At 39.5% G+C, this 25,989-nt stretch overlaps 1 protein-coding gene across 3 annotated transcripts in view; it reads left to right on the top strand.

Moving 5' to 3' along the window:
• The first annotated feature begins 596 nt into the window (after positions 1 to 596).
• VPS50 (VPS50 subunit of EARP/GARPII complex) overlaps positions 597 to 25,989 on the top strand; it is an 84,936-nt gene continuing 59,543 nt past the window's right edge. For 2 of the 3 annotated variants that reach the window (XM_032112081.1, XM_032112061.1), the window contains exons 1-10: positions 598 to 735; positions 3,087 to 3,155; positions 9,328 to 9,450; positions 10,064 to 10,135; positions 14,719 to 14,772; positions 20,214 to 20,284; positions 20,692 to 20,809; positions 20,906 to 20,941; positions 23,338 to 23,420; positions 25,029 to 25,071. In XM_032112081.1, coding sequence (XP_031967972.1) covers positions 703 to 735; positions 3,087 to 3,155; positions 9,328 to 9,450; positions 10,064 to 10,135; positions 14,719 to 14,772; positions 20,214 to 20,284; positions 20,692 to 20,809; positions 20,906 to 20,941; positions 23,338 to 23,420; positions 25,029 to 25,071 — 702 coding nt within the window. In that variant the 5' untranslated portion in view covers positions 598 to 702. Of the gene's footprint in view, positions 736 to 3,086; positions 3,156 to 9,327; positions 9,451 to 10,063; positions 10,136 to 14,718; positions 14,773 to 20,213; positions 20,285 to 20,691; positions 20,810 to 20,905; positions 20,942 to 23,337; positions 23,421 to 25,028; positions 25,072 to 25,989 lie in introns of all 3 variants that reach the window. The other variant, XM_032112070.1, reaches the window with a different exon arrangement.

Raw genomic sequence — 25,989 nt, 5'->3', positions numbered from 1 at the left:
AGGAAAAAAAAAACCCCTTTTTCTACAGGTACAACCGTGCCACAGTGGATGTGCCGGTAGTCTTACCATCGAATGCTGTCTCCACTTAAGTAAAGACTGCAGGATAAATTCTTTCTTTTGTTGCACTGATATAAAGTAGATTTAAAAAAGCTATCTGGTGGGTTTTGGTGTAGGGTTTGTGGCTTTTTTTTTTTTTTTTTAATTGCTATCTGTACAACTAAATAGAGCGACACAAGTCTGTTACACAAGTCTGTTTTGGCGACGCAAAACTACCTCCGTCACTCGTGAACAGGCCAGGCGCGCTTTGTGCGTAACGCCCGTAATAACCCGGGACAACGGGAAATGCTCCTTGTCTACGTGTATGCTTCAACTTGTCTCCATAGACAGAGTCTCGTTTTTCCCTCTCAGGCAACCGCTTTCGAAAGCCACACAGGCGAACTGCGATGTTCGAACACCCCACGCAGCCGCAGCGACTCCCGCTCCCCCCCGGCCAGCACGGCCCCTCAGCCGCAGCACCCGGGCCCGCCCCGCCCGGCGCCCTCCCGGCCGCGCTGCCGGGACTTGTAGTCGGGCCGGCCGGCCGGAACTACCGCTCCCAGGGAGCCGCGGGCGGGCGCGGTCAGGTGGCGCCCAACATGGCTCCGCCGTGCCCCGGCGTCTTGCGCGGCCGCTGAGCGCAGTCGGGGCGGCGGCGGGGCCATCATGCAGAAGATCAAGTCGCTGATGACCCGCCAGGTGAGCGGCTCTTCTCGGGGGGGGGGAGGGCGGCGGGGTTCCGCCGCGGCGGTCCCGGGCTCTCCTCGGGGCCGCCGTGCCCGGGCACTCCGGGGAGCCGCCGGTGCGCGGGCATCGCCCTCTGCCCTGCCCGGGGAGGGAAGGCTTGGGGCGTGCGAGCTCTTGCTGCACACGCATCCACCTTGTTTTTCCCATTACGCCGAGAAATGGAAGCGTGCGCAGGTGCCAACGCGTAGCTTGTGTCACAACAGAGAAATCGTTGTTGAAGATGACAGGGCCGGCCTGTGTCAGTTTGCTTTTTTGACATGTAATTTTGAGCGCTGGACTGTGGTTCTGTAACATGGCTTTGTCTGGCAGCAAATGCTTTTGGTCCAAAGGAAGGCGAGGCTGTGGAGGTGTCAGGGGCATATTTGGCTGGGCACATAATGAGTGTGTGCCAGAGCACTCGGTGTGTGTCTTTCAGCCCGCTGCTGTATGCCACTTGTACCAGTTGTCTGCACGATTATGTAGATCTAAGCCTACGTTTGGACCAGTACTTCTAAGGTTGAGACTCTTTTTAAGGAAGTGTATCAGCAGAATATTCCAGTCATTCACATATATCAAATACCTTTGAAAAGAAGCCTGTTTATCTGTGTGTCTAATTGGAGAACTTAAAAAATCACTTGTGTCACCCACTGCATCAGATATTCTAGATAGTTGTAGGAAAACATGGGAAAGTCAGAAACTTTTATTTTCTAAATCTATGCCCTCAGAGTTGTGATGCATATGCAGGAGACAGGGCTTAAAAATGAACACTGACATGGAAATGAAATTGCCAAAATAATGCTCTGTTCCGCTTCAGTAGAGGGGTACATGATTCGTTTTCAGCTTGACTAAAAGGAGTGCTGGGAAGCCTGCCCAGTGTGGAGATGATGTTGTCTGCAAATGATATAACTTAGGCAATTTTCAGGCCTTGGGAAGGTTCCATTTACCATTTGCTAAGTGAAACCTTTTATTTCTTCTGGAGATAAGCCACTAGAACTGTATATTTTTGAGAGGACTTGGGGAAGATTTTGTGTGAAGTATGAGGAGCTGCAGCAGTTGCTTTGCTTGTTCCTTACCTTGAATTTGTGATGTGTAGAGGTGAGTCACCTTTGATGGTGGCAACTGCAAAGGGAGGATGTTTTGAAATGATGTGCAAAAAAATCTGAGAATCAAAACCAAAATGGAGAGGTTTTGCATCTTGGGAAGATGAAACAATTGTAAAATGATGTAGTTAACACCAAACTGATGTACAGCACTTTGTCAGTTTCAAAGAACAAATACAAACTTTCTCACCATAAATTAACATAGTACTTGCATAGGTCCTTTTAGAAATTCAGGTACCAAGGGCCAGAAAGGGGCTTGGGAAAAATACTGTTAACGTCAATCACAAGAGCAAGAGGGAAGTCTGCCTGAAACTCGTGACTCACAGGAACACCCAGAAGTCTCAAGGGAAGCTGCAGTCAGAACCATATCTGAAACTTGAATGTATAGATTCATTTCTGCCTAGGGAGCTGGTAGAAAATATGCTCAGCAGGATGTTCTGTGGTATTGCTTCATGAAATGGTGAGATGCTGTTTCAGGTTGTCAAGAGAAGTTATGGATGCCCCGTCCCTGGAAGTTTTCAAGGCCAGGTTGGATGGGGCCCTGGGCAACCTGATCTAGTGGAAGGTGTCCCTACCCATGGCAGGGCTTGGAACTAGATGATCTCTAGATTCCTTCTAATGCAAACCTTTCTATGAAAATTGTGAATACATTTGATATTCAACAAACATACATGCTATTTGTGTGGCTATTTGTGCTTTAAGGAGTAATAATTATATAAAGCAGCTAATGTGGATTATGCAACCTTTTCAGTTCAGTTACGTATAGGAAAAGCCAGTCCTAGAGTATGGTAAGTACAAAAATATGCCGTCAAGCAAAAATAATCTTTCTATAGACTAGATGACATTCATTTATTTGATTCCATTAAACCATTAAGTTAGTGGAACAAAGTATGCTATGGTTTTTGGACACATGCTCATTCTAAAATTTAAGATAACATCTGGACATTGAGAGGAGGATGCGAGTGAATTTTATAAAGAAAATGTTAGTGAACTGTACTGAAAAGGTACACATTCCAGCATAAAACTGGAAATGCTTAGATGTTTGAGGAGCATAATTTATATACCAATGGTCCTGCTGAAATGTTTCTAGAATGAGGTCTTAACCTTCCAGCTACATGTCAGAGTGTTAAGGGACCTGTAGATATCTATTCAACATCAGATAAAACTTGATTGCAAGATACATAAAGCAATCAAACTTGACTGATTATTAAAATTCTTTTAAAGGGTCTAAGAAGTCCTCAGGAGAGCGTTAATGACCTCAGTCCTATTGAAAGCTTTCGGATTCCTACTAAGGTATGATACAACATCCCTTCCCTCCCACTCTCTTTGGGTTTAGTTTTTCATTTTATAATTAAATGACACTTAGTTGTGTCTCATGCAGCCAACTCACATTGGGAGGTATCTCAGTAGGAAGTAAGTGTATAGTAGTTTGAGTCTGTGATAAAGTCTGTAGAGAAGCCAAATCAGAACTGCAAGGCTGGATATAACAGGTTTCCCAGAGAAGCTGTGGATGCCACATCCCTGGCCGTGTTCAAGGCCAGCTTGGATGGAGCTCTGAGCAACCTGGGTCTAGTGAAAGGTGTCTGTGACGGGGGAGTTGGAACTAGATGATCTTTAAGGTCCCTTCCATCATTCTTTGATGATTCTTTGATGATTCTATGATACCTAGAAGAGGAAGTTGTCTGTGGAAGGACATAATACCTTTTTTGACTGAGATACCTTACTTTATTGGCATACCCTGATTGCCCAGGGAAACTGTAATTCTTTTTCAACCACTCTGTTATTGTTGTTTCCCAAGCTGGTAACAGTTTTGTTTAGCAGATTCTGTAACAAAAGGCTGAGGTAGGTATTTTGCATGCTTGAATTAAAGTGTGTTGGGTTAATGGTGAGTTGACTTCGAATTAGGTTATGTTTATTCTCATGATAATCAACTCATGTGCAATATACAGATATTATTTGACTTTGTAGCTTATCATGGTAAATAACACTGAAATTTTACTTTTTTTAATGCTTTTTGAATAGCTATAGAAGTGTGGCTTTGTTAGTTTGTGTGGGTTTCTATTTCCCCAGCAGTAGCTGAGTGCTCTTCAGGAGGGCATTAAGTGGTGGTGTGGCTGTGTTCTATGGATAAGCTTTGTTGTTCTCTCCATCAGGAGAGTTGTTTTCGAAGTATAATGTTTGTTTTGGTAGAGTGAGGGCTTTTTAATTAGCACTCTCTATACATACTGAACAAGGAAAGATCAAAAGGAGGTTCTGGGTATTTTGTATCAAAGATAAGGAATACCACAAACTTCTCTGTGGTACTGCCTTTCCTAGCTGGGGAAGGGGGAGGGAGGGGTGGGGCGGAAAAGCAAAGTTTATAGATATAGTTATACATTATATGATACGATTTTATATACATTAATTGTTATATAAAATACATAGAGATATATTATATTGCCGTATAAAATATATATAGTTATATAATATATGTGTGTATCGTTATATTAAATATATACTGTTATAATATAGTATAATACATAACAATATAATATATACGTTAGGTTAGATACTAGAGAAAGGCTCTTCACCCAAGGGTGGCTGAGCACTGGAACAGCTCCCCAGAGTAAAGGTCACAGCACCAAGCCTGGCAGAGCTCAGGAAGTGTTTGGACAGTGCTCTCAGGCACATGGTGTGAATTTTGAGGATGGTCCTGTGCAGGGCCAGGAGTTAGATTTAATGATCCTTGTGGGTCCCTTCCAACTCTGTATATTCTGTGATTATAAGACAAATATAATCTATATCTTTGTATACAGATAAAATTAAAGGATTGTGTTTGCATGTGTGTATACAGATACATATATAAATGCTTTACTACTTCTTTTATTTCACAGTGGTACAATGTTGCACTATACCTGCTGATTGAATCTGTTGAGCACGGCCCTCATCCTGGTATTTAGGATTAGCTTTTAACACAGGTGTTATCCACTTTCAGAATGGAGGGATATAAATCAGCAGCATATTTGTTTGTGTGTTTTTGGCTCATGACAAAGAGGGAGGCTGTGTCCAAATGAGTATAGCACAGACTTGGTCCCTGGAAATCTCTGGATAGAAGCGCACAGGCTGTTGCTGAACTTTAGCTTTTAACTAGATTAGAAACTGTTTAATTTTTTTTTCTCTGTGTAGTATCAGTTAGCTTTTTTCAATGTCTTCACTTCTCAGTCTTTTATATGGTAGTGACTAGAATGCACAAGATGTTTGCTTGTACTCCTTACCAGTAATGCTTCATTCAACAGAGCAGTATTGGTTTTGCTGCTACAGGCTACACAGCATACAAAGAGTGTGGGAGTGTGACACACTGGGAAATAGCTGGGTAGACATTTAAAACTTGCTGAACTACATTTCAGATGAGTCTGCAATGAGATGACTCTTCTGAAATATATTTCAAGGAATTGCCACAGGCTTCTAGACTGTAAACTCCTTTTTCCATAGAACAGAGAGACAAAATGATGCGAGAAGTGTGTGGATGCAAACACTGTGTTTTATTTAACAATGGCTTTGAGTACGCAAAGCTGACAGACTTCTTTTTCCTTCTTTCTTTTCCTTCCCAGAAGCTGTCTTTCACTGATCTATTTAGGTGGCATTATGAGAGAGACCTGCTGCTGTGGGTTTCACTAATGGTAACCTGATGGGATAAAGTGTCTTTCCATGAAAGTATGATCCCAAAGTACTGGGGAAAAAAAAGTACAATTGGTACCACAAGTGACACAAGTTTTAGGTAGGAGGTGAAGCCTCTTGTTGAATAAAACTTTGGAAAAATGAGTAGCCTGTGAAACAGTATCTTAGAAGGCTATGTTGGCCCATTATTGCTTGGAGAGTTCCTGCTGTGGAATGTGTGGATTAACCTAGATATGTGGATTGAAGTGAGTACTGTGGGGTCCACCTTGCCAGTATGCTGCTCTACCTGGCCTCCTATGTATCTAATTGATTCAGTTTAGCAATGGCAAAGTTCTCTGCAGGGGTATTATCATGAGATTCCCTCTGTGGCAATTTTTTATAGTTTTTTTTATTCAGAATAGCACTTGGAATTGCTGAATTAACATAAAATGTTAAATGTGTTTTAATGCTTTTTTTTTTTTAAGGAAGATACTTATATGGCAATAGCTAGAAAGGTTTTGAGGTGGAAAAATACCTTGAGGGATTTAATAGAACTTCTCTCTTTCCTTCTACAAAGTGTCTGAATACAAATAGACAGAGCTAACCCGGCCCTTCGCCAAGACCCCTGAAACGATGAGCTTATTTCTATATAGTAAAATCGTTTTTGTGTATCTAATTGAAAGGATGAGGAAAATGAAAAGGAATCAGCAAATAAACTTTAGCTAGGAATTGTTGCCTCCTTTAGTGGTGACTCAATAGATTGGCCTTCCCTATGTTGGTTACTTCAAACTACTGGAGCATGATGTGCTGAAAGCTGCCGGTTATCATGGCAAAAAGTCTGGTGTCAGATATTGTAATTCATGTGGCAGCTAAAATTTATCCTGGAGAGTTGTTCTAACTAGACTGCTTTTCTAGAAGAAAATGAACAAGGTAAAGAAAAACCTTAAATATTTAATAAATATTTAATAAATATTTAATAAATATTTAATAAATATTTAATAAATATTTTCCTGGGTAGTGTTTTAGCAAGAAACACTGAGACAGGACAGGATAAAACGGTTTCTTAGTAATTTTCCTAGTCACTTCAACATCAAATCCAGAATATATGTCCATAATGGCTTTCTTAATGCATTTTTAGCAGATGTAAATCACGACTGACCTATTGCACTGAGATATTATTTCACCAATATGACAAGATATCAGTAGTCCAGAATTTCAAATGATCCTAGGCATTTCTTCTCTGGTTAGTTTTTTTTCTTTTTTACTTTCAGGAAACAGCCATGCAGGAACTTGTAGGCAAATATCAGATGATAAATTCAGTTATTCCATTTGCAATGGTTCAGTGGACCCTGTTGCCTCTCTTGGATAATTTTTAATTTTAGTTTCATATAGCTAAAACTCAATGTACTGTAAGATGTGAAACTAATTTACAGAAGGATGTACAATATAAAGCTACCATTTGTTAAGCAGTCTAGAGGGAAATAATTTTTTTTCTGTTTTAAAGGGCAGGAATGCATATGGCTAGTTAATAGCTCCATTGCTTTTTAAATTAAATTAATGAAAGAGCAGCATGCCATTGAATCTGAATGTGTGCATCCTCGGCCAATGCATGCACCCTCACGTGGGAAACCGCAAAACCATACGTTAAAAAATTGAAACAGACTCTGAAGGGACTATTTTTCAAAAATCTTTTTGCTCTCATCCCTAACCAGCCCTCCTCTCCTCTGTTCCTCATGATCACAATAAAATGTGAGGTGGAAAGGTGTCACTGCTGGTGAGCTGGGTGGCTGGAGCTGACAGGAGAGTCCTGCCTGCCTGGAGTCCTGTGTGTCTCTTTGGTCCCGGTGTGGAGCTGCAGGCTCTTCCCTGCCAGCTTCCTGCAAACTTGTGTTGGCACCTTCTGTCGCCAGTGGTACGGAGCTGACCCAGCCTGTGGCCCGGTCTCAGCAGAGCCACGTTGTGGCTCTGGTGCTGGGGACGTGTGCTCGCTTGAGAGCGGGGCCACATCCAAACGTGCCTTTGAAGAGTTTGTCTAAAGAACTGCATCAGTTTCCTTTGATATTGTTATTTATTTTTGTTATATATATAGTTATACAGATATATAACGATATAACTATTATTTCCTTCTTTCTCTCGGTCTGTCGGTGCAGTCCATGCCCTTCCTCTGGCTGCGGGTGGGTTGCTGCGCTCATTGCGTTGGTGGCAGTGACTGCATCAGGCGTTTCAGACGGAGGTCGGAGGCGCCTGGAACTTCACGGGGAGGGAGAAGGTGGCTGCTCGAGGCTTTTCTCCGGTTCCCGGCTGCTTCCTCGATGGTTTTTCTCCCGTTCCTTGCTGCCCCATGGCGGCACGGAGCCTCCCGGCTGCGGGCTGGCCCGCGGCCCAGCGGGGGGCGCCCGAGCACCGCCTGAGGCCTTCCTTCGGTGTCGCTAGCGGGTGCTCGGGGACGCTAAATACGCTTGAAACCCGTTTTCCTCTGTATCAGAGCCATTGCTTTTTATTTCCTCACCGCCGCGCCTTTATTTTTTTCCCCCTTTTTCCCCCTCTTTTATTTTCTTGTGAGAGGTATTTCAGAGGAGCAGCAGCTCCTCTGATGTTGTTGCAAACCGTCCACTTGTGACCCCTTGGCTGCCTCTAACTGCATAGAGAAACAGCCCCTTGCTGTGTATTGTAAGTGTCGCTTTGCCTCGGAACGCGTACACATTGACCTTACCTCGGCTGACATGCGAAATAAGCAAGTCAGTGGTTGTTCAGTCATTTAATCTAAAATCGGATACCACTAGCTGGTGAAATAAACCTTTGACCTCTTTGTGGTGAAAATACCAGCGCCTTGCCTCACAGTAACAACTCAGCGCTGTTGGGAGGCTCAGGGTCATTATGGGGCTCTTCAATCTGCTGGATTGCTTCACCACAGTTTAATTTCATTATCAAGCAATTTGATCTGTGTAATTTTTTTTTTGATGAAAGAATATTCTAACACTTCTCCCTTTCGAGTCCTTGATAAAGGATTTTTCATTCTTTTTGAGGGAACAGCATCCAGGGGAGGGCCAGTATTAGTTGCAATGTGCAGTGCAGCAGGGGAATAGGAGGTTCAGGCTGAGTCCTTGGTTTGCTTCAACCACCAGAAGCATCTGGATTGTTGCGAAGACCTTGCAGAGGAGATAGTGACAGCAAGGATGGGGATGCTTCTCTCTTGAATATTAGCTTTCAGAAAGCTGACAGCACATCTCTGCTTAGACCGCTGTGCTAAAATCTGAGAGCTGTTAATCTTGTTCAAAGAAGGCAGGTCTGTTCTGGTTTTACCTGTAGAAATTCGAGTGTTTAATGGCATGACTTGTATTTCAGTGAATTGTGAGGGCTGAGCTGAAAAGTTATGCATTTGTAGTGACACTATCTACTTGTCACTTACAAAGAGGGTTCTTCTGTTTTTAAAAGTTCAAGTTTTATTAGCTTTGTTTTTTGCAATTTTTTTCTCCTTCTGGAGAAATAGTCTGCCAGTTTATTTTTAGTTTATTATGAGAATTTCTAAAGTTAAGGAGGAAAAAACTGTGGACTCAACATGCACTTGGTGCCGAAATGTATCGAGGAAGAAGTGTTTAAGTGGGCTGCAACATTGAGGTCTACACTATGTTTTTTGAAAAGTTTTTAATGTCTTTCTCTGCCTAATGGGAAGTACCAGCCACAGTGTACTGATCTTTCTGGTTTTTTGCCATTGCTTCTTGTGCTAATGTTGGAAGTAGCTTTTGAAAGATGCTTGTTTTGTTGAAACATTGTTCTTTCTAGGATGTAATGTTGTTACATTATGGAAGTTCTTTTTTGTTTTGTGCAGGAGGAGCTCAGAGAACTGCATGAAGAACCAACTGATCCTCAGGCACAACAGGAAATAATTAACAGCATTGAAGAAGTTTATTTTTCCAATGACTCCTTTGATATTGTGAAGTATGAGTTAGAGGTGAGCTGTCATCTTAAAAGAAAAAAATGGTAGCTTAACAAAAATGAAGACCTAAAGTATGCTTGTTTTAATGAGCCGTTTTTTGTTTCTTAGATCTTGCATTAATACAACACTGTATTCCCCTACATCATCTTGTAGTTGTACGGAGCTTCTAGCATAGAGTATTGGTGTATATATATATATAGTATATCATCTCTTCTTTTAATGTGGTAGAATTAATATCAGATGTGCTAACAGGCATTTCATAATTTAAACTATAGTGAAAAAGTCAAGAGAACTGAGGAAAAAATCTGTTCTATATTTTGTGTATTTTTTTAGCAAACTGCCTGAGACTAATTTCTGTGATTGGGTGGTTGTGTGTATACATAAATGGCATAAAATAAAGTAACTCTGAGGTAATGACATTATTTAATGAGGCAATTATGATCATATGTTGTATAACAACACTAATTGATTTCAGTATCCATCGTTTGAAAAAATGGATTAATTCTGTAAATTAGATTGCAGAAGCCATAAGAATGTTTCTTTAATGAAACTGATTGCCTAGCTTATACATTGAGTGAGTTAACATTCTTTAATTTATCACTGATTTTAATTTATTGTTTAAATGCAGAGGCTTCCTCCGGTACTTAGTCTTCAAGAACTGGAAGAGTACAGAGACAAACTAAAACAACAGCAAGCTGCTGTAAGTAAAGTTTTTTCCTCCATACCCTCACACAATTTGTTGTCTTGTCTGTAAGTCTAGCAAGAAGTGTAACTGAAAAAGTTTTGATTTCTTAAATGCATTAGATATTAAGTAGTTTTTTTAATATTATGTTGTGTGCCTTTATAGTGGAAAATCATCACCAAATCATATAATCATATGAAATCATGGAAGTAAATCTTAGTGTTAAGTATTGTAACAAGGAGCAAATGTGCTATTTCTGTAGAAACTTGACTTCTTGAATGTTTATCTTGCAGTGTTCAACACGGTGCTGAATAGTTCAGTAGTATTTCTTTGAGGGATTTCTGGCAATGTAAGACATAAAATGTTTTAAATACTCTCTCTTTGAAGATGCTATTTTCTCTTACATTTCATTTGCCAATATGTTAATTGTTTACAAGGGTTTTTAGTGAACATTGATACACAGTTACTATGTAATAAACCAAATGAAATGTAACGAGTAGTCACTATGAGGAATGAAGAGAAATCGGAGTTGCAGCTTTTGAAAGGTGCTTGTTACATTGCAGACTTTAAAATTTTCTATTCATGTATTAATTGTTGTTCCATTGCTCTTTTGAGATGAATAACATAATACGGGAAACAAATCTATTAACTGTGGAATTCGGAGAGTATCTGCAAGTAAAATAGAAGTAATAATCCTAATTCATGTCTTTAAATAAATGAAGTGAGTTCAACCCAGAATGTTGCATTGTTAACAATACATAGAAAGCAAGTGCCTTCTGCCTTAGACTGCTTTCCCCATAATATACCTATGAAGTTTTGTGGAAGATTAATGAGAAGTTGAGGAAATGAATACTCCATGTTTCTCACCAAGATTTATAAGGAAAGAAGTTGGAAGTGAGTGAGAGGTAGTAGTTTTTTTGTGTTTGTTTGTGTGGTGTTGGTGATGTTTTTTTAAGTTTAAGAGGACATCTGCCGGTCACCTTGTTTTGCAAGGAAGTGCTCTCAAGACTGAGACGACTTCCCTGAGATATGCTACATAATCCCAATACGTGTTATCAATGTCATGGCCGTTTTTGCTTGCAGAACGGAAACTGGCTGCCACTGGAGGAGCAGTTTCAGGGCATGGCTGCAAACATTTGAACTGGAAAGTGCGTGCAGCTAATGAATAATAGGGGAGAGAACTGAGCACAAGGTTTCCAGTAAATGTGACCAGATGTGTCTTTCTTTTAGAATAAAAACAGGTAAAAACTCTCAAAGCCAAAACTCTTGACAAGAAACATGTGCCTGGTTCTTCCCTCACCATCCCCCCCAGTCAGGATTGGTCCTTGGTTGTTTCTTTCTTAATCTCACCAAAATGTGTTTCTGGTAAGGGAGGAATTATTTCCTCCTTGGGCATGTGCCAAGGTGCTAAAATTTATGATATGCTGTATTTCATATTCTTATGTCATATTTTCGGGTAGAGTGTGAGAGACTGTTGCATATTTTGTTCTTCTGTCTCAGTTATTATCCATTTATCTTGTGATGGATCATTTAGAGTACTGTCTGCCATAAAGGACATTAGTGTCTTTCTTGGAAGACAAAACTGCAGGATTTTATATGTTGTTATTTCAGTCCTAAAAATATTTTGATGGTGAATAGATTATTAGATAGAGGATTCAAGAAGCCTGTTGACATATCACACAGTACCTTTCTTTTTGCAAAAAACTAAATACTGCCTTTTTCGCTTCAGTGTCTGTATCTACAGCTGGCATAGGGATTTACGATAGTAGTTTGGAGATAACAGCAACTTCTAAATTTCTCGAATGCAAAGCACTTATATGAGCATGAATTACAGGTACTAGAGCTCTGATCTTCCACTTCTTGCTGACTTTTACCATCTGTTTTTGCCCAGCTGATCTTGGTCATCCCTTCGTTTTCAGGGTCACTATAGACTTCTTATTTTCTGTAGTTTGCTCATTAGTTTTCCATTCCACTGGAAGGATCCCAACTTGCTCAAACTTTTTTAAATGTATGTATCATGACAACTTTAATTTGTAATTGTCTTGGTACAGACTATTTGGATTAGAAAGGCTTTTTAGTTGTATGTCTGCTAGACTTCATTTTAATTAGTAATCTAATATCCTTAGCTATATTGTTTTTTCTTTTTCATCAGGAGATGAAATATTTTTTACTGATGTGATTAGGAAAGAGAAAATATGTTGTCTCTTCAGCAAATGTTGTTGGCAGGCATTGATAACCACAGTCACCTTCAGTGCTGGCTAGCAGTTGCAATTCAGGATTCCAAGACTTAGCACAATTGTATGGAAGATGCCAAAAGGGGTGTGACAGTTTGGAGATGACTGAAGTAATTTGGGATAATATTGCTCATCTGAAAAAAGTATTTGAGAGAATAGCTTGGAAGCTCAGAAAGAAAAGTAGCATCACTAAGGGAAAGGAAAAAAGTGGCTGTGGCAAGTGCTTGACAGTGTTGAGGTTGTTATTAGTTAAGGGTAACTGAGGACTTGCAAAACAAAAAGAGTGTAAGAACTGAAAATGAAATGTATCTTTTATTCACGTGTACTGCTTGAACATTGTTTAACAGTGAAGAATCAAACAGTTAAGTTTGTACTAGAGCATTGAATAACTAGCAGATATATCCATGTCCTAAAGTTTTTTATAGGTACAGGACTAGAATGAAGAATATGTTGAAAAAAAGAAAGTGAAAATTTCACGGTGCATAGACTGTGGAGTGAACAAAATTTCTTAAGAGCCACAAGGTCATGTAGGCTTGTGTAGCATTTGGCCTGATAGTATCCTATCCTGACCCCACCTCCCTCTGGAGTGGTTCTTTTGCTGTCCTGCAGAGGAAAGCTGTAGTAGTTATAGAACACCTATGAGGTTAAGAACAACTGAAAAGTTTTAAAATTGCTTTGTGATTCTGGCCTGCTTTTGCTAGGGAAGGAGGAAAGCGTAGCTGGTTATATGCTCCTTGTCAAGATTGCCAGCCGATGACATCAGAATATTTTGAAGACCATTTATGTGCAAGTGCTCTTCCAGAGGATGGGAATGGAGCTGGTGGAGCCAATATGAGTTTGTTACAGAAATGCTGATTGAAGAGCTCAACTTTGTGCTATGTTTGACTAAATAGTCAAGTTTAGAAAAACCTCTTTGTTTCTCTTCGCCAGTAGTGCATTGTGGGCTGGCTGTCATAGCCAGTTTTATTTTATTTTCATTTCTGGGAGTATTGTTCCCCCAAAAGAATATAGAGCAATACCGATAATTCCTTTGTTATGTTTGAAACTGTTTCTTAAGTATTTTTAGTCCCTGCTGAAAAACAAAACTAGATACACTATTCTCAAGCTTGCATTTATAAGACTGGTAGTGTTGGTTTTCTTTTTAAGCTTCTGTGTTTGTGCAGAAGAGATTGATTAAGGTGGCAATGCCCAGTTTTTAAGTTCAATACAGACAGCAGATTTCAGGAGCATTCTACTTAGAATTCTACTCAGAGCAATGGAGAAAATTTTAAAATATACATATTCTGTGTTCTAAAGAAAGGGTATAATGTGTAGAGGGTGAATATTAATTTTGACATAGTTTTAATTTAATGCAGTATCAATCTGAAAGGTAGGTGTCCTCATGGCTCTCTTAGATCTCCACGTGTTGTGGTTTAACTCTAGATGGCAATGGAGTATCACTCAGTCTCTCACTCACTTCCCCATGGGGGGGAGGGGGGGGTGAGAATGGGAGGAGTAAAAGTGAAAAAGCTCATGGGTTGACATAAAGGTAGATAATGCAAAAGAAATAGCTGAAAAATAGGTGAAACATAAGCAAGTGAAGCAAAACAAGGAATTAATTCACTGCTTTTCATGAGCAGGCAGCTGTTAAGCCTTCTCCAGGAGAGCAGGGCTCTATTGTATAGCAGTAATTTGTGAAGACAAATGCCATCACTCTGAGCATTATTCCCTTTCCTTCTTCTCCCCCCGGCTGTATATGCTGAGCATGACACCATATGTTTGGGGTATCCCATGGGTCAGTTGGGGTCAGCTGTCTCAGCTGTGTCCCCTCTCAGTAGTTTGTGCACCCCCAGCCCACTTGCAGGCGAGGTGGTTCGAGGAGTAGAAAAGGCATTGATCCTCTGCAGGCGCTGCTCAACTGAAACACCTCTGTGTTATCAAAACTGGTTTCAGCCCAAGTCCAAAACAGCCCCATACCAGGTTCTTTGGAGAAAATTAACTACCCCAGCCCAAGCCAGCACACCATGCTGTATGGTTAACTTAAATTTGTACTCTAGCAATAGCATGAGCAGAATGTAAACATTTGCAGTGTCCCAAATTATTTCTATTTGCTATTCTAGCATATTGCTCAACAAGCAGAGAGTTAAGTGAGTAGTCTAAAAATGCCCACTAATCCCTAGATGGAATTGTGAACATTTTTCTTATCTTGGCTCTAAGGAAAGCTGATCATAATTTTTATGATTTTTTTTAATGTGTTGTGGAATATTTATTAATACATTTGAAAAATGCAGAATTTAATGATAATCACAAACGTGTAGAACTTTAGTATGGGGATAGCCTACTTAATTGAGATTGCTATGTATCACATGGAATATTCTTCTTTTTAAGGTATCTAAGAAAGTTGCAGATTTAATCCTTGAAAAACAGCCTGCATATGTTGAGGTAAGATAACTAACAGTTACTTTTCAAGAATAAACTGCTCAATTTTGTGCTGTTATAATGCTGCAGTTGTGTTGTTATGGTAGTACTATTTGTAGTAGGGATGCTAGTGCCTGGTTGGAACCAGCTATTTTTGTATGCTAAAGCTCTATCTCTGTAGTGGAAACCAAGGGTGTATTGAGTTGAAGGTCCTTAACATGATAAAGGTTTTGGCATATGCTCATTTTAAGAAGGCTTTCTGAAGACTTGAATTCATAGGCTTGGCTAATACCTATAATGGACTTGGAACAGGAGCTGCTTTAGTGCCTGTGCTTAGGAGTGGTTTCACATCTTAGTCCATAAGAGAAAGCAGCAGTGACCTTTCGTAAGATCACTTAACTGCCACTAATCTCAGGCAGTTGTGAGAGTCACAGAATCACAGAATATGTTGTGTTGGAAGGGACCCACTAGGATCATCCAAGCCCAGCTCCTGGCCCTGCACAGAACTGTCCCCAAGAGTCACACCATGTGCCTGAGAGCATTGTCCAAATGCTTCCTGAACTCTGGCAGGCTTGGTGCTGTGACCACTTCCCTGGGGAGCCTGTTTTAGTGCCCAACCACCCTGTGGGTGATGAACCTTTTACTGATATCCAGCCTAAACCTCCCCTGCTACAACTTCAGGCCATTCCCTTGAGTCCTGTCACTGTGCCCCACAGAGAAGAGATCAGTGCCTGCCCTCCTCCTCCCCCTCATGATGAAGTTGTAGGCTGCAGTGAGGTCTCTCCTCAGTCTCCTCCGGGCTAAAAAGACCAAGTGACCTCAGCCACTCCTCATACAGTTTCCCCACAAGGCTCTTCACCATCTTCATTGCCCTCCATTGGATGCTCTTTAACTTCTTAATGTCTTTCTCATATTGTGGCTCCCAAAACTGCCCCCAGCACTCAAGGTGAGGCTGCCCCAGTGCAGAGCAGAGCTGGACAATCCCCTCCCTTGCCTGACTGGTGATGCTGTGCCTGATGCCCCCCAGGACACGGGTGGCCCTCCTGGCTGCCAGGGCACTGCTGACTCACGTTCAACTTGCCATCGACCAGGACTCCCAGGTCCCTTTCCACAGGGCTGCTTTCCAGCCTCTCATTCCCCAGTCTGTCTCTACATCCAGGGTTGTTCCCTCCTAGGTGCAGAATCTGGTGCTTTCTCTTGTTGAACTTCATCCTGTTTGTGATTGCCCAGTCCTCTACAGTCTCTCTGCAGGGCCTCCCTGCCTTCAAGGGAGTCAGCAGCTCCTCCCAATTTTACGTTGTCTGCAAACTTGCTGACTATCCCTTCCAGTCCTGTGTCCAAGTCATTAATGAAGACGTGGAAGAGCCGAGGGCCTAAGATGGAGCCCTGCGGAACCCCGCTAGTGACAGGTCACCAGCCTGATGTCCCCCCATTGACTAAACCCTTTGTGCCTGAACTGTGAGCCTGTTGCTCACCCATCATGTGATGTGTTTATCCAGCTGTGTGCTGGATATTTTTTCTGGAAGGATACTATGAGACAGTATTGAAAGCTTTGCTGAAATCCAAAAAGGTTACATCAACTGGCTTCCCTTGATCAACTGGGTGAATTACCTTGTCATAAAAGGAAATCAGGTTTGACAAGCAGGATTTTGCTCTCATGAAGCCATGCTGGCTGTGACCAGTAACTGCGTTGTCTTTCAGGTGTTTTTCAATACCTCCCAGAATAATCTCCATAACTTTACCAGGCACTGAAGTGAGACTGACAGGCCCATAGTTTTTGGGGTTCTCCTTGTCCTTCTTGAAAATTGGGACAATGTTTGTCAGCTTCCAGTCAGCTGGGACCTCTCTGGATTCCTGAGACTGCTCAAAAATCATTGAGAGAGGTTTTACAATGACTTCAGCCAGCTCTTTGAGGATTCTTGAATGAATCCCATCAGGCCAAATAGATTTGTAGAGATCCAGCTGGAGCAGATCCTACAAAATTTGAGGGTTGACTAGGAGTTGATCATTCTTGCTGTCGTGATCCTCCGACTCAGACCCCTTTGATCTGTCATCCATGTTGAAGATGAAAATGAATAGAGTCTCAACATGTCAAAGATCTCCAAGAGCAAAACAAAGCAAAACTGGTTTAGCTGCTTGCTGTAGAGTATTGGCATGGCTTCTCTTCTTTCTCCCAAAATGTATTTGCAACAGGTGTTGTAACAGTCCTCTAAGGGAAGGTGCTTTTTTTCCTACTCATTTTGTCTTCATACTGTCCCTATAACATTTGGTCAGGACTTCCTGATTTTATCTTATCTGATCATTACATGAAACGACATGGAGAATTCTGCAAAGTGAAAATGGTGATTAAAGTTAGTCCGAGAATGATCATGTGGTGAATACTTTTGTTGGTACAGCACCATGTGTCACCACTGTTAAACTGGTGATTATGGCAGTTCTCATTTTGGGCAAGAAGCTGGAGGGAGTGTGGAAGAAAAAAGATGGCTTTCTGGCTATTAACCTGTGGTAGATATCAAGGAGCTGCAAATATTTTCCTCTTTTATCCAGAGGTCACAATGTCCTCTTCTGTTCTCTTGTTCTTATGGCCAGCTCAACCAGCCTTAGAGAAGTTGCCATCTGTGTTCTGGCACATTGCCTGGTAAAAGGAGTGCTGCTGTTTAAAGAAAAATGGAGGGGGGAGAAGTTACCATTGCTTGCGTCATATCCTGCAATAGCAGGTGGAAGAAAAAGGCTGTAACAGTAATGTTGTTTCAGTTTTAGTTAACGGAGTCAAGTGGGAGGCTATTGCAGAAGGAGGCTGCTAAGTGCTACTCTGGTTGAGTCTTCACAAGATAGTGGAGAAGGGGCAGAAAGGGTAATTGTATGGTATAAAAATCTTCTGGTATTTTTTCACTGTTGTGCAGGTTTGAAGTTGATGTTTTTGAGTGAGTGCTGCTTTTTTGGAATCCGGCAGCTTCTGTTTGAAAACCTCTCACTGCATAGTGGAACTGCGGCACATGTTCTTGCATTTTCCTGTGTAATGTTCAGTTTCATAATCTGAAGGTCGTGAGTTCGATCCTCACATGGGGCACCAGTTATGAATTTTCCTGTTTTTTGCTTTTCTCTTCTTTGCTTCTGTTTCACAAGTTCTTTTACTCAGAGTTTGAATTAAAATGCAGGAGACCGAGAATTCTTGTTCGGACTTAGTTGTTTATTATAGCTTATCTATAATACAGCTGCACGGGAGTATGCCTCCCAGGTAACAGGGTGGAAAATGGCCATGAGTTCTAACTTTCAAGGCTTTTTAAGGTCTGAATCAACCAATTATGAAATACCAAGTAACTTGTTTTTATTTATAATCCAATTACTAACTTTTCATGTCCTGCAGTGAGGGACTTTTGACCCAATAGCATAACCCCTAGATTTGTGAAGAAGAAGGAGAAAAGAGAAAGGAAGAAGAAGATCCACACCCAAATTCCTCCATATTGTAACCTAATATTACCTATATCCCCTAAATCTAATTTTTTACGTCTCTACATATTCCACCCAGTGATATAAGTTTTAATTACACAGCAACAACCTCAGTGTTATCACACAATTTAGGGAGCTTTTCCCAAGGTTTCGGGTCAAATACAGTGTACTTCTGAGGATCACTGTCTGTCAGCACTGAAAGGCTGAAATTCTCAGAACCCAGGGTTCCAACATTCTTACTGCAGCAACATCTTAGTGAGCCGCATCTGTTTTATACCTAGAAGTGCTTTCAGATGTTCCAAAGGGACAGTTAAAAATCCATTGTGCCAGTAAAAATCTTATAAAAACTTTTATTAAATGCATCTGTGCCTGATGTCAGTAATTCTTCAGTGTTACTTACGGGCACAGGCCTGCACAGAGTTATTCTTGTCAGGAGACTTATCGGAGATTTCTGGTGGGCATTATAGGACTCACTTTCCCACTGATTCATGAAATGAACCTCCTGATGTGCTTTGTGAACTTGTAATGGCAGCTCCAGTTCAGTGTTCAGCTACACTAACAGATCATTAGAAGAATCAAAAATGCAGCTGAACACATCTTCTGGACCCATTTTCACTGTGCAAAGTGTAGTTTAGGGATATCATGGTTTGAACCCCATGCCTGGTATGAAGTACTGGTCTACCGTACACTCCTGTGGTCACAAGAGGCATGGCACAGACACGTCATAAGGGATTTACAGTTTTCTGTTCTTGGAGGAAAGACATGCTTTAGGAACACCCAGTGGGTGGAAGATTGTTTTTGAGAACAGAAAAACTGTATTTAGCCCTAAATGCTGGGCAGAGGACTCCCTCTTTGGGGATCTTTAGACTGCACTCTCTTCCCATTCCATCCAGTCATGTTTAAAGGAGAGATTTTACAGTCTTTGCAAGAGGCAAGACTGGAGTGGAGTTGCTCCTTACTGTATGCAATTCCTCACGAACAAGGGAACAATGGCTTTTTGAATAGCTCTGATATTTGCAAAGTATGTTTTTAGAGAGAAGTAGGTATTGAGGAAAGTAATCTTTGAATTTGGTTTGTTAAGATATTTTGCATATCAGCAACTAAGCTGTCATTTTTACAAAAGCAACGTTGGTAACATAAAGGAGAAGGTTTTGGTGGAAGATGCAGCTTAGTGATTTGGGGGCTGACCAGGAGCTGCTCTGAAACTGAACTGAACTTTGAACTTGTTTTTGCTTGTCATATTTTTAGAATTAGATTAGTTTTCAAAGTGAAAATTTCCCTTCTCATGGAAAGCACTTTATAAGTTTTGAAATTATGAGCAGAATTAAAAAAAAAAAAAAATAAATAAAAAAAAAAAAATATATATATATAAAATCTTTTTTCCTGTAGCCTGGGGAAAGAATACACTTTTCTGCAGTGCTGTTCCTAACAAAAGAAATCCTAATACTTATATTAAACATTTATTTTTTTCAAGGAGTTGAGATTATGCTAGGCACTTCACTAGTCAAAATCAAGCTAAATTCAGGTCACCTCTGCTGAAGAGTTTTCAGCTGAAAGTCAACAGGATACAATTAACATTCATTATGATGTGACATCTATTAAGTTGGTAGAACACAAGTGCTTCTGAAAAAGAAAATGCTGTGTGAAACACAATATGCTTTTTTTGTTTTGCTGTTCTCTGGCATATTAATGCAAATTAAGCCCTGTGCTTCTGTCCCTGAAGCTTTGATCATTATGTTGTAATACATTAATGGTACAGAAATTCTTAGGCTAAATGTGCAATATAAATGTAGAGGGTCCCACTGCAATGAAAACAGATTTCAAATATCTTCAAAAGAGAACTGTATTTTAAAATATCATTTATATTAATGTTACATTGCAGTGCTTAGTGTGATGAAACAAATAATATATAAAGTAACTTTACAAAGTCATTATAACATCTCAAGAGAAATCTACTAATCAGTCCTCACTGGTGTGTAACTTGTATGTTTGTTTAACCCGTTGTCTCTCTGTAGGAACTTGAACGTGTTACATCATTGCAGACTGGCCTTCAGTTAGCAGCGGTTATTTGCACAAATGGAAGAAGGTATCTTAAGTAACTGCAGAGATTGAAAGTGGGGAAGTATTTAAGAAGAAGTCCGTAAACGCAGGATGTTTGCTTGCTGATATTTCCTGTTTATGTGCTGAATGCTATTAACGGTAGTAGTTAGACATACTCAAACAATTGCAAACTCTTGCAGCTCTCACTCTTGCAATTGGGAGTTCTCTTTGAAACAGAAAGCTTTTGAGATACATCACTGGTCCACAGACAAATGCAGAAGGGAGGATGTACCTTCTTAGTAGTCTGTTGGTATAATCTTGTTATCTGAGTTTCCCTAACAATGCTGACAATCTCATTTCTACCATGTATTTTGTTGGACTTGTTAGAATTGATTAGAAGTAAGTTTTATTTTATGAATTGTTGAAGATTATGTTAATTTTTAACTTTCGCAGACACCTGAATATAGCAAAGGAAGGCTTCACACAAACTAGTTTGGGGCTACTTGCAAATCAGAGGAAACGACAGCTGCTTATTGGACTGCTAAAGTCTCTGAGAACAATAAAAACACTGGTATGTACAGTTGTTTTTGTTCAGTGACAAATATTTTTCTTCATTTCTGTGTAGTAATGACTGGATTTTTTTTTGGCTTTTTTTTGTTTATTTTAGCAAAGAACTGATGTGCGTTTGAGTGAGATGTTGGAGGTAAGTCCCTACCAGACTGGTATAATTTGAACCTATTCTAAGTTTACATTTGTCAGCCATCTTAATTTTGTCCGTTCCTTTCCTCTTGCAGACAGGGTGTCTGCATGGGATGAAATTATATTTTTATTCTTTTAAATTGAGAAAAGCTTCATATCGAATTAGAGAGCCCCGCTGCTGGGGGAGAGTATTTTTTATCAAAAACTCATTCCTGCCTTTCGATCTGGGCACTGAAGCTTGAATTACTTCAGTAAAAATGCTGTGGAGTCTTCACTTGTCCCTGCTCTCAACTTATACCTCTTTTCTTTAGCTTGATATTTAGGGAAAAAAAAAAAGATGAGATTTAGCTGTTTGTTGATATGCTGGGTCTGGATAAGGAATATCTATTGGTATATTCCTGTACAAATTTATAGATGGGCTCCCTGATTAGTATTTTATTTGTAAATGTAGTAGCCTTCTCTCCTTATTCATTGGATTCGCTTTTTAATTCAATTGTAGAAAACATTGCAGCATGCAGGCCATGACGCTGAAAATTCTGATACTGTTATGTATACTGCCTAAACATGCAGTAGATACTGCACAGAGCAAAATAAGATCTTGTCTTAAGGTGATTAATTGTCTGAAAGACAGCCTCAGGATTTTATTGACAGCTATAGTACATGTAGTGTAACAATTTCAACTTGCTAGTTTGCCAAGTATTTACAGCTAATACTGGATGAAATGTCATGATGACAATCCTCAGTTATTAAATTTGGAAATTGAATCTTAATAGTTTTAGCTTAAAAGATTTTGTGAATTTAATTCCATTGAGTAAGTCACCTTGTGTCAGCAAACTTTCTTATTCTTTACCAAGCAAAACTACACCCATTTTCAGGTGGCATAAGTGCTGCTTTCTGCTCAGTAATCCCTGTACAATGATGAGCTTTTAATTTCTGTGCTGTATTTTGCTACACAGGAAATCAACTCTTCACTATCTACTGGCAGGAGTTGTCCTGAGGAGGTGTGGGTGTTACATCTACACACAGACCCTAATGTCTGTTTATTGTAATTGGTCAGTGCTTTTTAAGGGCTGGAACTCAGTTTTTGGCTGAGTGCAGTTTTAGAGCTGTATTATTTTCTGTACTCAGAGGAGTTAATATAGGTTGGAATATGCAGGAGAGCTGTTAGCAGCCACTCACAGAAGAACATTTTGAAAGGGTTCTCAATTAAAAAAAGAACAAGAATGAAGCTACAGTATCTTACAGGGCTGAGCTGCATCTGGAATATATTAGTAACATATTTTATGCAAGCAGGCTTTCTGATTTGAGTTCTGTTAGACTTAATGGAGCAAGTACCAGGTTTCCAGTGGAGGAAGATGTAAAGAGCTGTAAACACAACCCTCATTTTAGACCAGTGTACTGTTCTGTTTTCATCTAATGGATAATGTATTTGGGTTTTTTTAATGTTTTTTTTTTTTTTTGCTAAATTTGATCTGCATTAGAACGTTGCTGCTAAAACAAATTTCATTTCAGAAACTCCTCTATGATAATAGCTGAATATAAATTACCCTTGAATTTTTACTATTCAATCAATGACTGAAATTCCAGTAACAGCACTGCGTTTGAGCTCTCTAAAGCACGTAATATAACAGATGTAATTACGACAAAAAATGGAAGCTCTTAGCTATTAAAGAGGGTTTTCCTTCCTCCTTCCCTTTCTGGTCTCATGCCTAATAGAATAAAAAATAACACGTATATCTGAGGCAATGCCCATGTTTTGTTGGTAAGATCCTTGGGTTTTACATTTTTGTATGTTTTTGTTTTGTCCTGGCATCATCGTATACTTCCTGATTGAGCTGTCTACCTGTTGGATATTCTTCTTACATATTAGGACAATGTGTCCATAGTGTGTTCTTTGTTTCCTGAGGCCTTCTGTGAGTCAGTTGTATTTAAGTTAATTTCTAATGAGCTATAGAATGTGTCAATTTAGATAGTGTTTATTTGGGTGTACTGTTGGGAGTGTCTTCCTTGTTTCCTTTTAGGTTTTATAAACTATGGGAACAGCCTGCCAGTGCCTGAACTAACCTCTTTCCATGTTCATGAATAGATAGATAACTGAGAAGATGTTAGTTGTTCTGTAATAAAAACTTAGTGATGTACTTTTTATGTATGCATAAGGAAACTATACAGCAAGTTGTTTGCATAAGGTAATGTAATACATAGTGTTTTTTGATGTTGCTAACATCTGCTTCTAATTCTGAACTACTTGCACATTAAATGCTGCAGTAGATGCTCACTCTTTAACTTTATAGACAGAAAAGGCAAAATATTTTATTCTTAATATTTATACATAAGCATGCATGCAAAAATGGGTATTGCACTGTTGCTTCACGTGAACTTTCAATTGTATTTTATCCTAAGGAAGAGGATTATCCAGGAGCTATTCAGCTGTGCTTGGAATGCCAGAAAGCTGCCAGCACTTTCAAACACTACAGTTGTATAAGGTAGGGTGACATTGTGCAGGTTTCAGCTTCTGTATTATTTTATTTGTAAATAGTATAAAACAGTGGTCATTAATTCTCATTCTCTAAAGAAAGTTTAATTGAAAAGTAATTTTCAGCTTAGAAAAGTAAAATTGAGGCAGTTATAAAAGCATAAGTATTCTCAGTGGTTTCCCACCTCCCTCTACCATGACTAACCAGGCTTCACAATCATAACAGTATATAATCAATGTTTGGACTATATAATTGTTGTAATATGTTGGCAGGTAAAGTTTCAATTTAAAGTGAATTATAACTGTGCTACAGCCTCCAGCCTAGAGATACCTGAGCTGAGTTTTTAATGCGAAGTTTTTATTCTCGAATTAATTTGCCTATAGCAAGATGGCTTCTGCAAGATAACTTGCCCTGATTCTTGGCAGTGAAATTAGCAAGTGCAGAGTTTCATGCTGACATGAAGAAATTGCTTTCAGAACCAAAACTAATCTAAATATCTGCAGCTTCTAACTTAGAAAGACTTGATGTTTCCATTGCCTTAAAAAAAAAAGGAAATTGGAGGAAATGCTCATAAACTCCAGCAGGAGATGTAGTAACATCAGATTATTATGGAGGTCCTTCTGTTTGAAGGCTCATTGCACGTGGAGAAACAATAAGGAAATATTGGGTACTCTCTTTGGTATTTATTGGCAGCTCTTTTTGATGCAGTTTTTTTTTCTATTTGAACTTTTCTTTGGAGGGTGTTGTACCCATCTATCTAATAGAAACAAAAAAGGAGGGTGATGGGCCTATCATTTAAACATAGAGAGCTAAGTAGAGAAGCTAGAATCTGTCTTTTGATAATTAACGTAGGTAGGCCTCTTAGGAGAAGAGAAGCATGGAGAGGAGTACAGAAGGAAGTTGTTTAAAATTCGATATGGTGATTATTTAATGCAAACTGTGCTTTCTGTGCTTGAAGAGAATATCCTGCCTATTTCTTTGTTGCTTTGACCCTTCCAAACAAAAGCATACTAGTCGTATTTTTTGTCTTTTTTTTAAATTGCTGCTGTTCTGAAATTTTTAAAGCTGATTGTTGCAAAGGTGCAGTGGTGCCTTTCTTTGTCCTAAATAGTTTCTCTTCTGGTAGATATTTTTGTTAATCTTTTATACCAACCTTTAATTTTTTTCTGAGAAAGCTTAAGTTCTCTTTTCCCTATAGCATTTCTGTAAGGGGGTCCTGAGCAACAAATAAAAATTACTGTAGTTTGCAAAGACTTGACAGTCCTGACCCTTCTGGGTATGTTCTGCTGTAGACCACAGTGCCACACCAAAGCATTTAAAGGAAGTTTCTTCGGGGTTGGGAATGTCTTTGAATACTTGGTTAAATCCTAGCAGGATGGGGTCTTGTCTAGGCCCTCTTAACACTGTTGCATTATAAACCTAGAATAATGTGCTTTTCCACATAGCAGTGGTGTGATGGTGCTAGTCTGACACAGCAACAGCATCTTAATGGTTTATGATAAATTACTATGTTGTGGCTCAGTAGCAGGGTTTTTGGAAATAAGAAATGGTCTGAAATGTTTATATAATCAGTATATATATAATTTATTCTAAACATTTTTTTTCTTTCATAAATAGTGAATTAAATTCAAAACTGCAGGACACCTTGGAACAAATAGAGGTAAGAATTAATATACTGATGTTTAGTATATGTTAATATTTAACCTCTAAGTATGTGTTAGTATTTAATCTCTAAGTAATAGAGCTTTCTAATACAATTAGAAAAGCAATTTTGTTAGTTAGCAATTACAGAATGTGTACATTTCTTTCAAATACTCTCTTTGCATGCTGTAGCCATTGCTGTTCATGTAGAATTTAGTGCTGTAATCAACCTAAATGCTCTTTAATATATTATCCTGTTATGACCCAGTTCACTAGTTGTGCCCACTATAAATGGTAGAGCAGTCAAATTTAAAAAGTCACATAACATTTGAAGTACTGAACTTCTGTGAATTCTTTAGACTACTTCTCTAAGTAGTTATGAAAATAAATTAACAGCAAGCCAGTAGGTTTGGATGAGATATACGAGAGATCACAATTTCACAGGAATTTTAGAGCTCAGCAGACTGGAAAGTGCTGAATAGGGTCTGTGCTAAGCTGTAGGAAATAAGACTTGAATAGCTGTGAAGGGTGCAACTAAGGTCAGTTTAAGTTGGTAGATAGTATCACAAAAGCGAATGAATATAAAATGTTAAGTGTCTTGCTGGAAATTGGTGCAAAAAGAGGAATTCAAATTTAAACTCCACTACTAAGCAATTTTGAGCTGGAACTTGGCAAGCTTTTTGTAAGAAGTCTAGCAATGTAGGTATGTATAATGTTTGTGATGCACGTAATGCACACACATGTAATGTTTAGCAGGAACCTGAATTAGCTACTTCAGCATCTGTCTACACCTGTTGTCATATGTTCGCTAAAAGTCAGACATGTTTTATTGTACCTTGTTATTCAATTCCCTGTAAAATTAGAACTTTGTATATTTCCTTCAGTTATGTCTTTGTATTTCAGCTTTTATGCAAAGCCTTTTTTGTTCCTTTAGTCT

Source organism: Corvus moneduloides, chromosome 1 (assembly GCF_009650955.1).
Source record: "Corvus moneduloides isolate bCorMon1 chromosome 1, bCorMon1.pri, whole genome shotgun sequence".
Classification (NCBI taxonomy): Eukaryota; Metazoa; Chordata; class Aves; order Passeriformes; family Corvidae; genus Corvus; species Corvus moneduloides.
Note: the sequence above shows the minus strand (reverse complement) of the source record. Positions and strands in the feature narration are given on the sequence as shown.